Source organism: Staurois parvus, unplaced genomic scaffold (genome assembly GCF_062004578.1).
Source record: "Staurois parvus isolate SC_StPar_1 unplaced genomic scaffold, SC_StPar_1.0 ptg001181l, whole genome shotgun sequence".
Taxonomy (NCBI): Eukaryota; Metazoa; Chordata; class Amphibia; order Anura; family Ranidae; genus Staurois; species Staurois parvus.
The window spans coordinates 182,578-197,500 of NW_028318977.1; the positions used below are offsets into that span (position 1 = coordinate 182,578).

General features: G+C 41.7%; 1 protein-coding gene across 1 annotated transcript; it reads right to left on the bottom strand.

Annotated features, from left to right (window-relative positions):
* Nucleotides 1-1,852: 1,852 nt before the first annotated feature.
* Nucleotides 1,853-3,652, bottom strand: LOC149438531 (E3 ubiquitin/ISG15 ligase TRIM25-like). Its single transcript, XM_089659697.1, has one exon. It carries the CDS (start codon nt 3,422-3,424, stop codon nt 1,853-1,855), a length of 1,572 nt encoding a protein of 523 aa, XP_089515823.1. The 5' UTR covers nt 3,425-3,652.
* Between the last annotated feature and the right edge of the window lie 11,271 nt (nt 3,653-14,923).

Sequence of the window (14,923 nt, forward strand, 5' to 3'; positions counted from 1 at the left end):
ATATAAGCACGCACACATTATATTTATATATATATATATATATATATATATATATATATATATATATACACACACACTGCATGTTGAAATGCATTTGTATTACAAGATATATGAAAAATATTTTTAAAAATACATTTTCAAATACTGTATGTCTTTAAAAATACATTTAATCTACATTTGTGGAATGCATTTACAAATATATGTACAAATATATGTTAAAATGACTTTTTTATATGTTAAAAAAAATCTGAAGAATATATTAAAAAAATATATTTTTTATATATTTTGTAATATATAAAAACTGCATTTCAACATGCAGTGTGTGTGTGTGTATATATATATTGAATATGGACAACATTGTAGTATTTCAAATATATGTTAAAATATTTTGGAAGAATATTTTTAAAATATATTTTACTTCCATGTGGGCTGTTAATCCTCCCTTCATATGCAGATTAGTACCACCTGAAGGGATTTCTGAATTCCTGACCAAGCATCTTATCATGAAAATATGAATTGCTCAAATGGACAATTGTTTACAACCCTCCTTACCCAGGACAGGGCAGTAAACTATTGTCCATTGGACCAATTACCATTTTTCTCATTACAGTCACCCAGAAACACTTTTCCTTTTAAATAGAATTAGCACAGGAATAGTCAGCCAGCTCTATCAGTCTATCAGTCTTGATGACTTCCCCTTTAATGTGTAAATTGACTTGTCACCAGTCTATGCATGGATATTCAGGAATGTTGGTGTGTGTGTGTGTGTGTGTGTATATATATATATATATACATATATACATATATATATATATATACATATATATATACACACACACACACACATATATAAAATAGTAGAACTACATGCAACAAAAAAATTAAAAAAACAATTAAAATAACAAATTAATTGCAAACAAAAAAAATAAAAATTCTATGCAACAAAAAATAATAAAATGTGTTCCTATTTATTCATTTTTTATTAAATGCAACAAATTAATTGCAAACAAAAAAAATTAAAATACTATGCAACAAAAAAATAATAAAATGTGTTCCTAGTCATTAATTTTTTATTAAATGCAACAAAAAAATTAAAACAACAATTAAAATCACAAATTAAATGCAAACAAAAAAATTAACATAATAAAATGTGTTCCTACTTATTATTTCCCTTTTTTATTAAATGCGACAAAACATTATATTATATATATATATATATATATATATATATATATATATATATATATATATATATATATATATAAAATAGTAGAACTAAAAGCAACAAAAAAATTAAAATAACAAATTAAATGCAAACAAAAAATTAAAATAATATGCAACAAACAATATATATATAGTGGAACTATAAGCAAAACCTTTTTTTTTAATTTTGGATAGAGAAAGGGAGGGTTATAGCTCCTGTGAGATTTTTTTTCTACATCTGTGGACCAATGTGGAGATTTCCCTCCCAAACAGGAAGTGAGAGAAAGTTCTTGCAAATTAAAAGGAAGTTCCTTGGGGACCACCAGAACAAGTGTCCCCATTGGAAGACTTCCCCTCTATTACTTTTCTGGGGACAACCCAAAATTTGGGATTTTTTTTTTTATGTTCACAATGAAAATGCTAAACAGGACAAATAGAGACAGTGAATCTCCCTAATGGGGGCACAGACAGCAACAGCAATTTTTATTGGGCATAGCTATAGAAGTGGTGGCTCCAGAGTAAAAGGTGACAGTTCCAGCCAATCATTGTGATCAGAAAGGAAGGAAGCCAAAAAAAAAAAATCAAAACAAAATTTTACAATTCAGAAATGAGGCCACCAATGTCTAGACTAGATTTTTCCCATCTCCCTTCAAGCCAATGATATAGATGAATGCCAAACAGCCAACGCAGCAAAGAGGGGCTCAGTGAAGATGGTGGTGAAGGTGTGGAGGTGACAGATGGGGTCACACATATAGAAGGAGATCTGCCCAGCTTCATAATCCAGATATACCCGGACTCGGCTACCATAAATATTATACCTGAGTTTGATCTCATGATGGTCGTGAACCACTTTATACCTATTACCCATCCTGACCAAAGCCCAGGACACGTCATTCCATCCAATCAAGGAGTGAAAGCCGTCCCTCGCTATGCTGTCGTAGCACATCCCGATTCTCCAGTTATTGGATTTCTGGACATCTACTTCCCAGTAATGTCTCCCTGAGTAGAAGATCCGGCTACCTAAAACTTGATTATAGCTCTTAAACCTCTCCTTGGTATACTGGCGATGCCGATATTCTCTCAACTGGGTTGCAGTGGTCTTCGTATAGGAGATACATACATCATTATGAGCCGTGTTCTCATCCAATACAATGTCTACAGCTTTCTGAATATACATCCCCCCAATGGCACCAGTGATTAGATCTGATAAACCAGTGTTCAATAAATGTGAGATCTGCTCCATATCCAGATCCCCTCCACCTAAGAGGCATCTCTCACGTCTCTCTGTAACCTCCTCATCTCCATCCTCGATATCACTCCAGTCACCTGTGTCTGATTGCTGTAGGACGGTCAATGGGTCCATCGCGGCACACAGCTCCTCTAAGGGGCGCAACTTCACGGACAGCTCCTCCATCTTCAATTCCAACTGCTGGATCAGCTTGTTGATGGGGCTCAAGATCCACGCTTCCTGCTCAGAGATCTCACGCAGGACTTTCTTCTCCACGTATTCCAGATGTCTCCTGAGATCTGCGAACAGGACAGTGACTCTCTCGGTTTCAGCACCTGCTGTGTCTTGTACTTTCCCCCTGTGTTCCTTCAGACTCCGGACTCTTTTTTCGGTCTTCTCTCTTTTATTAGTCAGTTTCTGAAGATCGATGGTCATTTTCCTCTTCTTCTTTAAAAAGACCTCCTGCAGGGTCTCCACATGGTGTCCCTGATGTTCTTCAATTGTAGTGCAGGAGATACAGATACAAGTAGAGTCCTCAATGCAGTAATTATCGAGGGTCTGCTTATGGATGGGGCATTTCGTGTTCTCTGGGGTGTTGGCAGGGTCACATAAGACGTGTTCTGGTGACTTGGGGTGGACTCTCAGATGGTCATCACATAGAGAAGCCTGACAATGCAGACAGGACTTCACAGCAGGTGCAGAGGTGTGAATACAGTAAGTACAGGAGACACTGGTCTTCTCCTGATCTGGTGGTGCAGGCAGGAAATCCTGAGAGATGGTACTCAGAGTTACAGTTGTGTACAGCGAAGTTTTCTCCTGGAACTTTTCCCTGCATTGAGGACAGGAATATCTCTCGGACTCCTCCTGCGTACCCAACACATGATCGATGCAGACCCGGCAGAAGCTGTGTCCACATTTCAAGATGACGGGATCCGTATAAACGTTCAGGCAGATGGAACAATCCAGCAGAGCTCTCATACTGGAGGACGCCATGGCCGATAGAAGACAGAGAAATCAACAAGAAGTTCCTTAGACTCCAAAAACAGTTGTCCAAGTAAGAAAGGAAGGTCCCTCCACAGAGCAAGGCTAAGAATGTGAGTGATCACAAAAGAAACTCAGAGCACACAAAACACAGCTGAAAGACAACTGAAAAGAAAAAAAAAAATCAATGATCCCACCCAAAAAAAAAAAAAAACAATGGAAGCTAAGCCAGGACTGATCCTTTTTTAACCACCATCCCCCCACCCCAGGCCAATTCTCACACTTACACATACTTGTAAAAATTCGAATTTTTTTTGCTAGAACATCACTCAGAACCCTTAAATATTATATATTTTTTTGAAAGCGGAGACCCTGGCGATTAAAATTTTGGGTGTTGCAATTTTTTTAAGGTGACATTTTTAAAACGCAGAATTTTTTTTAGGAAAAAGAAAGCACACTTTAATGAATTTTAGCGCACACAGACACAATAGAATACCCAATTTTTGTGGTAAAAAACTATAAAAGATGATATTATGCTGAGTAAATAGATACCCAACATGTCACTTTTTAAAATTGCACAGGGAATGGCGACAAATAATTTTTTACATTTTGTATTGTGTGTATTAATAAATATCAATTCGAAAAAATCAAACCTGCGCTTAGATTAATACACAAAACGCAAAATTTTAAAAATTATTATAAATAAAAAAAAAAAGCTGCTCACATAAAAGGCAATATACAAATAATAAACAGTGAAAATAATTATTATTAAATCAATAAATATCAAATTAAATTAAATTTTAAAGAGAGATATGGGATCTAATAGAGTCTAGAGCTCTCCATAAAGAGGACCTGGCATGGCCCATGTTAAACAAGGAATATTGTTCATCTCTTGTGATAGCATTAAAAGAAAAAAATTTAAAGGGACAATGTATTTTTTTTAAATAAAATACATAATAAAATATTAAATTAATAAATATCAATTAGAAAAATTTAAACCTGTGCTTAGGAGAGCTCTAGGTTCTATTAGATCCCATATCTCTCTTTAAAATGTAATTGATATTGATTAATTTCATATTTTATTATGTATTTTATTAAAAAAAAACCTTGTCCCTTTTAATTTTTTTCTTTTATCAACGTTATTGCTATCACAAGACATAAACAATCTTCCTTGTGTAGCATGGGCCATTCCAGGTCCTCTTTATGGAGAGCTCTAGGCTCTATTAGATCCCATATCTCTTTTTAAAATGTAACAGATATTTATTAATTTTATATTTTATTATGCATTTTATTTTAAAAAAAACCTGGTCCCTTTAAATTGTTTTCTTTCATCAACTTTATTGATATCTCAAGGGATGAACAAAATTCCTTGTGTAGCATGGGCCATGCCAGGTCTTCTTTATGGATTCTATTAGATCCCGTATCTCTCTTTAAAATTTAATTGAATTGATATTTATTGATTTAATAATTTATTATGTATATCTCAAGGGATGAACAAATATCCCTTGTGTAGCATGATCCATGCCAGGTCCTCTTTATGGATTCTATTAGATCCCGTATCTCTCTTTAAAATGTAATTTAATTGATATTTATTGATTTAATATTTTATTATGTATATCTCAAGGGATGAACAAATATCCCTTGTATAACATGGGCCATGCCAGGTCCTCTTTTTGGAGAGCTCTAGGCTCTATTATTATTATTTATTTCAGGTACTTATATAGCGCCGTCAATTTACGCAGCGCTTTACATATATATTGTACATTCACATCAGTCCCTAACCCTCAAGGGGTGTACAATCTAAGGTCCCTAACTCACATTCATACATACACATACTAGGGACAATTTAGACAGGAGCCAATTCACCTACCAGCATGTCTTTTGGGACTGAATGTACTTTCCCAAACAAAAAAAAAACATACACTGTCAGAAATTAATTTGTTTTAGAAATTATTGTTCTAGAAATTATTTTTTAATCATTTTCTCATCACTACAGTCCAATACAAACCCTGATTTGACCCCACTAATGATTTAAAAATTTTCATTTTAGAACAAAATCCTATTAGTGTATAGTCAGCTTAACCTCCTCGGTGGTCTGATTATGTCAGTATTTCTGTGCTCAAAGCGGTACATTTTTTTGCATAGAAATATGTATTTTTTTTATTGTCGGCCTGTAATTCTTAGGAATAACTCACTGAAATCTGTCCAAACAAGAGTCTAGTAAACATTCCAGGTAGGATAAAACTTGAAACACGAAATCATAAATTATAATATAATAAATAATCATAAAAATAATAAAAAATTAAATGTAATTCAATAATATAATCAAACCAAAACACTGAAATGTGAAATATAGCGCCAAGTTCACACATCGCTGAGCAAAGTCGCAGAATCGTTTTCAGTGTCTGATGAGGAATTTCCCCCATGAATCATTATCACTCAATTCTGCAAGTGGTTCTGATTTACTATCGCTGTTCTCTAGCCGGTATAAAACCGCTTTTGACCTAAAGGGACGCTTTTTGGACGCCATGGACGTTTCTCAGTTTCCAGGCAGAAAGAACAGACAAAGTGCAGGCGGGGCGCAGGACAAAGCACTCGGGACAAAATGTATGGGAAATGGGTTGATACAGGAATGTTTTACTATGTCAAATTCAATTTTAAAAAAATGACAGTTTCTAAAAAATTTTAAATTTGCTGCTGTTCCGGCCCCTGTACATCCCGACGTCACAGGGACCGGAACACGGAAGTCGGATGCCGGCATCGGCCGGAGGAGATGGCCGGGGACGCTGCAGGGGACACATCGTGGGAGCGAAGGACAAGGTAAGCGCTGCAGGGACTCCCTATGCACTGCCACATGGTGAGCCCGAGTGTAGCTCAGGGTTACTGCTTCTGGTACTGAAACTTTAACCCGAGCTACACTCGGGAATACCTCCAGGGAGGTTAAGGTTGGGCATAGATTGCTTGAATTTTGTCAGTTCAGCTTGCAAGACACAGACAGAAAATCACTTCATTCCCCCATATTTCACTAACAGTGTGGAAGGAGGAAGTGGGTGAAATCTTCATTGTATTCAGACAGCCGCAGCATCCATTATTAGACCCTCACAGGGGCGGACTGACAACTCATGGGGCCCCCGGGCAATAGGGGATCATGGGGCCCCTGTGTCCTTGCCCAAACTCAAAAAAGCCTATGAAAAAGGTACCAAGGGCATCTCATGGGACCCCCTAATGACCCCGCGCCCTCGGGCAGTGCCCGAGTTTGCAAATGGTCAGTCTGCCCCTGGACCCTCATATCTCTTTTTAAAAATTAACTGATATTTATTAATTTAATGTTTTATTATGTATTTTATTTAAAAACAAAAAATACCTTGTCTCTTTTATTTCTTTTCTTTTATCAACTTTATTGCTATCACAAGAGATGAACAATCTTCCTTGTGTAGCATGGGCCATTCCAGGTCCTCTTTATGGAGAGCTCTAGGCTCTATTAGATCCCATATCTCTTTTTAAAATTGAACTGATATTTATTAATTTAATATTTTATTAATAAAAATATTGTCCCTTTATTTCAGGTACTTATATAGCGCCATCAATTTACACAGCACTTTACATATATATTGTACATTCACATCAGTCCCTAACCCTCAAGAGGAGTACAATCTAAGGTCCCTAACCCTCAAGGGGTGTACAATCTAAGGTCCATAACATGCACATATTGGGCCAATGTAGACAGGATCCAATTCACCTACCACCATGTCTTTGGAGGGTGGGAGGAAACCCACGCAGGCACAGGGAGAACATGCAAACTCCAGGCAGGTGGTGCCATTGTTGGGAATTGAACCCATGAACCATTTACTGCAAGGCAGATGTGCTAACCACTAAGCCACTGTGCCATATCCCTTGTGAAAGCTTGGGCCATGTCAGGTCCTCTTTATGGAGAGCTCTAGGCTCTATTAGACTCCATATCTCTTTTTAAAATTTAACTATTTATTAATTTAATATTTTATTAAAAAAAATATTGTCCCTTTATTTCAGGTACTTCTATAGCGCCATCAATTTACACAGCACTTTACATATATATTGTACATTCACATCAGTCCCTAACCCTCAAGGGGTGTACAATCTAAGGTCCCTAACTCACATTCATACATACACATACTAGAGACAATTTACACAGGAGCCAATTAACTGACCAGCATGTCTTTGGAGGGTGGAAGGAAACCAGAGTACCTGGAGGAAACCCACACAGGCAGAACATGCAAACTCCAGGCAGGTGGTGCTGTGGTTGGGATTTGAACCAATGACTCTAGTACTAGCCAGGTTGAAGTGCTAACCATTTAGCCACTGTGCTGCCCATCCTTTGCACTTTTTTCTTTTATCAACTTTATTTCTATCACAAGAGATAAACCATATCCCTTGTGATAGCATGGACCGTGACAGGTCCTCTTTATGGAGAGCTCTAGGCTCTAGTAGACCCCATATCTCTCCACTGGTCTCCAAAGCATCTGATTAAATCAATAATCATTGGGCAGCACAGTGGCTAAATGATTAGCACTTCCACCTGGTAGCACTAGGGTCATTGGTTCAAATCCCAGCCATTGCACCACCTGCCTGGAGTTTGCATGTTCTCCCTGTGCGTGTGTGGGTTTCCTCCAGGTACTCCAGTTTCCTCCCACACTCCAAAGACATGCTGGTAGGTGAATTTGATCCTGTCTAAATTGTTCCTAGTATATGTATATATGAATGTGAGTTAGGGACCTTAGATTGTACACCACTTGAGGGTTAGGGACTGATGTGAATGTACAATACATATATGTAAAGCGCTGTGTAAATTAACAGCTATATAAGTACCTGAAATAAATAAATAAGTGCTCCTTCAGCATTACCTATAATGCTGCCACCTCCTCTTCACTCCCTCTTTCTGTAGGGGGTCCCTCAAGGTTCTGTCCTTGGACCCCTACTCTTCTCCATCTATACCTCTGCCCTTGGTCACTTGATAAACTGCCATCTCTATGCTGATGACACACAAATCTACCCCTCACCTCACCCCTTCAGTCTCCTCTCACATTACTAACCTACTAAGTGACATATCGGCATGGATGTCACTCCACTTCCTCAAACTCAATCTTTCCAAAATGGAGCTCATATGATTGCCCCCTCCCCTGACCTCTCCATCCAGATCAATAATACAACCATCAGTCCCGCCCCTCATGCCAGGGTACTAGGTGTAATCCTAGACTCCCTTCTGTCCTTTCAGCCCCAAATCCAATCACTGCCCAAATCTTGTAGACTTCACCTCCATCATCTCCAAGATACACCCATTCCTAACCTCGGAAACCACTAAGCAACTTATTCACTCCCTTGTTATATCTCGCCTTGACTATTGTAACTCCCTCCTCATTGGCCGACCTCATCGCAGGCTATCCCCTCTTCAGTCTATCCTGAATGTTGCTGCCAGACTTATCCACCTTACTACCTGCTCCGTATCTGCCACCCCTCTCTGCCAATCCCTCCACTGGCCTCCATTCAGTGTCCTCCACCCCTCTCCGCCAAGCCCACCACTGGCCTCCATTCAGTGTCCTCCACCCCTCTCTGCCAATCCCTCCACTGGCCTTCACTCAGTGTCCTCCACCCCTCTCTGCCAATCCCTCCACTGGCCACCACTCAGTTTCCTCCACCCCTCTCTGCCAATCCCTCCACTGGCATCCATTCAGTGTCCTCCATCCCTCTCTGCCAATCTCTCCAGTGGGCTTCATTCAATGTCCTCTACCCCTCTCTGCCAATCCCTCCATTGATCTCCACTCAGTGTCCTCCATCCCTCTCTGCCAATCTCTCCACTGGCCTCCACTCAGTGTCCTTCACCCCTCTCTGCCAATCCCTCCACTGGCCTCCATTCAGTGTCCTCCACCCCTCTCTGCCAATCCCTCCACTGGTCTCCACTCAGTGTCCTCCACCACTCTCTGCCAATCCCTCCACTGACCTCCACTCAGTGTCTTCCACCCCTCTCTGCCAATCCCTCCACTGACCTCCATTAAGTGTCCTCCACCCCTCTCTGCCAATCCCCCCACTGACCTCCACTCAGTGTCTTCCACCCTTCTCTGCCAATCCCTCCATTCAGTGTCCTCCACCCCTCTCTGCCAATCCCTCCACTGGCTTCCCATTGCCCAACGGATAAAATTCAAAACATTAACAATAACGTATAAAGCCATTTATAACTCTGCCCCAAATTACATCACCGATCTTGTCTCCAAATATCAGCCAAGCCGTACTCTCCGCTCTTTGCAAGACCTCCTGCTCTCTAGCTCCCTTGTCTCCTCCTCCCATGCTCGTCTCCAGGACTTCTCCAGAGCTTCCCCCATACCCTGGAACTCTCTACCCCAATTTATCAGACTATCGCCTACTCTGCTCACTTTTAGGCGATCTCTGAAAACCTCTCTCTTCAGGGAAGCCTATCCTGCCCTCAGCTAATACTGGAATCTTCTACTCTTCCAACCAGTCCATCCCCCACAGTTACTGCCTTTTGTACCACTAGCCCCTCCCTCCTAGATTGTAAACTCCCAGGATCAGGACCCTCCTATCCCTCTTGTATTGAACTGTATTGTTGCTGTATTGTCTCCCGTTATATTGTAAAGCGCTGAGCAAACTGTTGGTGCCATAAATCCTGTATAATAATAATAATATTGGTTTGATCGGATGCAATATCAGCCTGTAATGGCTTGAGAACCACAAATTGAAACCGGAAGTGACAAAACCCTCACCATTTCTGGTTTCCTATATAAGGGGAGGCGGGTATGGATGAACATGCCTCTCCTAAGCACACTGAATGGCGGTAATCCCCGCCCCCCCCGATCGTTCGGGATAGCCTGGTAAAGGTGGCAGGGAGTGGCCAGAGGAAGACCCCCATTCACACTCTCTAGAAGTGATTGGGTGGGTCTATAGCCGCTCAGATCACTTCCAAAAAGGTGTTCATACATGGGTGGTAAAAAAAAAAAAAAAAAAAAAAAAAAAAAATCGCTCAAAAAGTCGTTTGAAAGCCTCGATCATTCGTCTTTCTAAATATTGTATGTCACCGCGCACGCTGGAGTGAGAGCAATCATTCTAGCACCAGACCCCCTCCGTAAAGCTACACTGATGACACTGTTCAACAGGTAAAAAGTTTTGGGCATAAAATTAGCTAATCTTACATAATTTTGGGGTGCTGAAAACGAAAATGACCCTAAAAAATGTTGATTGGCTCTATTTTCCATGATATATTCACCCATCTAATGACGTAAGCCATTCAAAATTATGATGCAACTTCAGCTGCATATTGCGCAATTGATACTGGTGACCAATAGAAAATTGCATGTATACTGAGATGATGCAATATTAGCCTTTAATTGCATCACTTCACTGCATAAAAGCTGCAGTATCTGTAGCTGATTGGAGTTGGACAGCGTCTTTACATTTTGTTTTATGCTTATATAGGCTACTCAGTAATGCCTCGAACTTGTGTGAATAAAGCAGATAATTTCTGCTATATCTGCGGTGGAATAACTTTTATCTCACAAAAAAGGAGGATAACAGGAATGATTAAGAAAGCCTACAACTTGTATTTTGGCTGCAAGATAGGAGACCAGGACAAGAGCTGGGCACCACATATATGCTGCAATTCTTGTGGGACGGCACTGGAGCAATGGTTGAATGGAAAAAAGGCATCTATGCCTTTCGCTGTGCCAATGATTTGGAGAGAGCCAACAGATCATGTTAGTAATTGTTACTTTTGTATGGTGCCTCCAATTGTAAAAGGGCTAAATAAGAAGAAAAAGTTATCTGTGCACTATCCAAATATTCCATTGGCAATATGTCCAGTTCCTCATGGAGAGGGGCTACCAATTCCTAAAGCACCAGAATCCTTCGTGGTTGAGTCAAGTGAGGAAGAACCTGAAGCGTGTAGTCACGTGCATTTGTAAGAGATAGCCCTTTCCTCGAATACAAGAGAAAAGCCAAGAGAAGCAAAACCGACACAAACTGAAGACAAAACTAGTGAGAATCCTAAGTATTAAAATGATTCAACTTAGCTTATGGCTATAATTTTTCTTGGTAATCCTATGCAATATATTATGCCATTTAGGCTTTGTTATGTAGTCAATATCACTTGCTTTATATTTGTGGAAAGACATCTATCTATATAATTATTGTGCATTATGTAGTCATTACGCCTATAGTAGAAAACTTTCCGTTTACAGAAAAACTAGAGCTAATTGACAAATTTCATTGTTATATTTGAACTCAGAATGTGAAATTCATTAAGAAATGGATCCTTTTGTTTCCAAAACTGGCAAAAAATAAAAATTTGTTGAACAGTGTGACCTATAGGGGGCTTTAGAAGCACCCCCTATAGAAAATATAGGGTACTGACATTTAGATATATATCCTCTCCATCACTACTAACAACGCCACCATCTCTCCCACCCCACATGCCAAAGTCCTGGGTGCCACCCTGGACTCCCACCTCTCCTTCCTACCCCACATCCAACTGCTATCTAGATCATGCAGGCTCCACCTCCGCAACATCTCCAAGATACGCACATTCCTCACCCCAGACACCACCAAACAACTCGTACACTCCCTCATCATCTCACGCCTGGACTACTGCAACTCCCTTCTCACCGGCCTACCCAAACGAATGCTATCACCTCTCCAGTCGATCCTAAACTCCGCGGCCAGACTCATCCACCTCACCAAGCGCTCCACATCCGCCTCCCCCCTCTGCCAATCCCTTCATTGGCTCCCGATTGCCCAACGCATCAAATTCAAACTGCTAACTCTGACCTACAAGGCCATTCACAATGCCGCCCCAAACTACATAACTGACCTGATACCCAAATACTACCCTACCCGTGCCCTCCGCTCCTCACAGGACCTCCTACTCTCTAGCTCCCTGGTCTCCTCCTCCCACGCCCGATTGCAGGACTTCTCCAGGACTTCCCCCATCCTCTGGAACTCCCTACCCCAATCCATCAGACTGTCACCTACCCTCTTCACCTTCAGGCGCATCCTGAAAACCCTCCTCTTCAGGGAAGCCAAACCCAACCTCACCTAACACCTGACCTCACCTAACAACTAACCTCCTCCACTCCTCCCACCACTCCATCCCCCACAGCCATCTCCTCCTGTGCCACCTTCCCCTCCCTCCTAGATTGTAAGCTCAAAAGAGCAGGGCCCTCGAACCCCTCGTGTATTGTATTGTTACTGTCTTGTCTCATGTTCTGTCCCCCTTGCTACTGTACAGCGCTGAGCATACCCTTTGGTGCTATATAAACACTGTATAACAGGGGCGGACTGACAACTCATGGGGCCCCCGGGCAATAGGGGATCATGGGGCCCCTGTGTCCTTGCGCAAACTCAAAAAAGCCTATGAAAAAAGTACCAGAGGCATCTCATGGGGCCCCCTACTGGCCCCGGGCCCTCGGGCAGTGCCTGAGTTTCCAAATGGTCAGTCCGCCCCTGCTGTATAATAATAATAATAATAATAACAGTAGTGCAGCGCTATAAAATAACACATAAATATCAAGAATAACAAATATTAAAGGCACACATCCTAAATGGGAAAGATCCTCAATTGAGGGATCAGTAAGCGCTATATCAGTGCGTGTATCCCTTCTAGGGAGATATAAGTCATGCAATATGGGGAGTCGAATCACAAAAAGGAAATATAAAGCATATAACTATAGATGAATAAGTGTCCTAATGGATGAAATAAACACTCCTCATGCAGGTGCTCAAAATTGCGTGTCAATCCTCAGTGTCTGGGGTGCAACCTCACCTTCCTGCCCAGGCCCCTCAGGACCAATGAGCTTAGTATGCCACTCAATATTCCTCCAAAGGATAAGGTCCTCCTTAGCAGTAATGTTGGGACTCCCTCTCAGGGGCGGACTGACCATTTGGAAACTCGGGCACTGCCTGAGGGCCCAGGGTCAGTAGGGGGCCCCATGAGATGCCCCTGGTACCTTTTTCATAGGCTTTTTTGAGTTTGGGCAAGGATACAGGATCCCTATGATCCCCTATTGCCCGGGGGCCCCATGAGTTGTCAGTCCGCCCCTGCTCCCTCCTCTTCTGCTGGGTAGATATCCAATGCTGCCTCCTGATGTTAGGACAGGTAACACTCCGTACACGTCCCCAGTAAAGCAAAAGATCCAATATAGTGTAAACCCATTTATTAGTTGAAAGACAATGCATAAAAGTACCTACTCACGTTAAAATAGATGCAAACGGCGTTTTCACCACACTATGGGTGTACTGCATGTGTGGGTAATGCTGGGGTGCACCAAGATGGCGCCCGCGCCGGATCTGACGTCACTACGTTGCCACTCAAGCCCCTCCTACTGGCGTATCTGATACTGTTATTCTTGATATTTATGTGTTATTTCATAGCGCTGCACTACTGTTACATATACATCTTGACCAGGGGCGGACTGACAACTCATGGGGCCCCCGGGCAATAGGGGATCATGGGGCCCCTGTGTCCTTGCCCACACTCAAAGCACACCCAAAAAAGCCTATAAAAAGGTACCAGGGGCATTTCATGGGGCCCCCTACTGACCCCGGGCCCTCGGGCTGTGCCTGAGTTTCCATATGGTCAGTCCGCCCCTGCGAGGGAGTCCCAACATTACTGCTAAGGAGGACCTTATCCTTTGGAGGAATATTGAGTGGCATACTAAGCTCATTGGTCCTGAGGGGCCTGGGCAGGAAGGTGATGGGGCACCTCAGACACGGGGGGTTCAAGGGCCCTGCTCTTTCGAGCTTACAATCTAGGAGGGAGGGGAAGGTGGTACAGGAGGAGATGGCTGTGGGGGATGGAGTGGTGGGAGGAGTGGAGGAGGTTAGTAGTTAGATGAGGTCAGGTGTTAGGTGAGGGTGGGGTAGGCTTCCCTGAAGAGGAGGGTTTTCAGGGTGCGCCTGAAGGTGAGGAGGGTAGGTGACAGTCTGATGGATTGGGGTAGGGAGTTCCAGAGGATGGGGGAAGTCCTGGAGAAATCCTGCAATCGGGCGTGGGAGGAGAAGACCAGGGAGCTAGAGAGTAGGAGGTCCTGTGAGGAGCGGAGGGCACGGGTAGGGTAGTATCTGGGTATCAGGTCGGTTATGTAGTTCGGTGCTTAAATGATCAGTCCGCCCCAGATCTTGACTGTTTTTTGTGCCCAGGTTGTGGCATTTTAGTACTGGCTGCTTAGTCTCTTACGTTTAATAGAGCAGGAGTATCTTTTTTATTTTTGCTAGGGTACTGACGTTTGTCGCCATTTCACAGCTGCACACAAATGTAAGGCATGTTTGGTATCTATTTACTCGGTGCAACCTCGTCCTTTATTTATTTATTTAACTAAAATTTGGGTAATATATTGCATTTGTTTGCCCGGTCATTCACTAGAATGTGTTTTTTTTTTTTAACTGAAATATTGACCTTTGTGGTAATATCGCATGACATACAAAAATTGGAACTACCACCATTTTATTCTCTAGGGCAGTGGTCTCCAAACA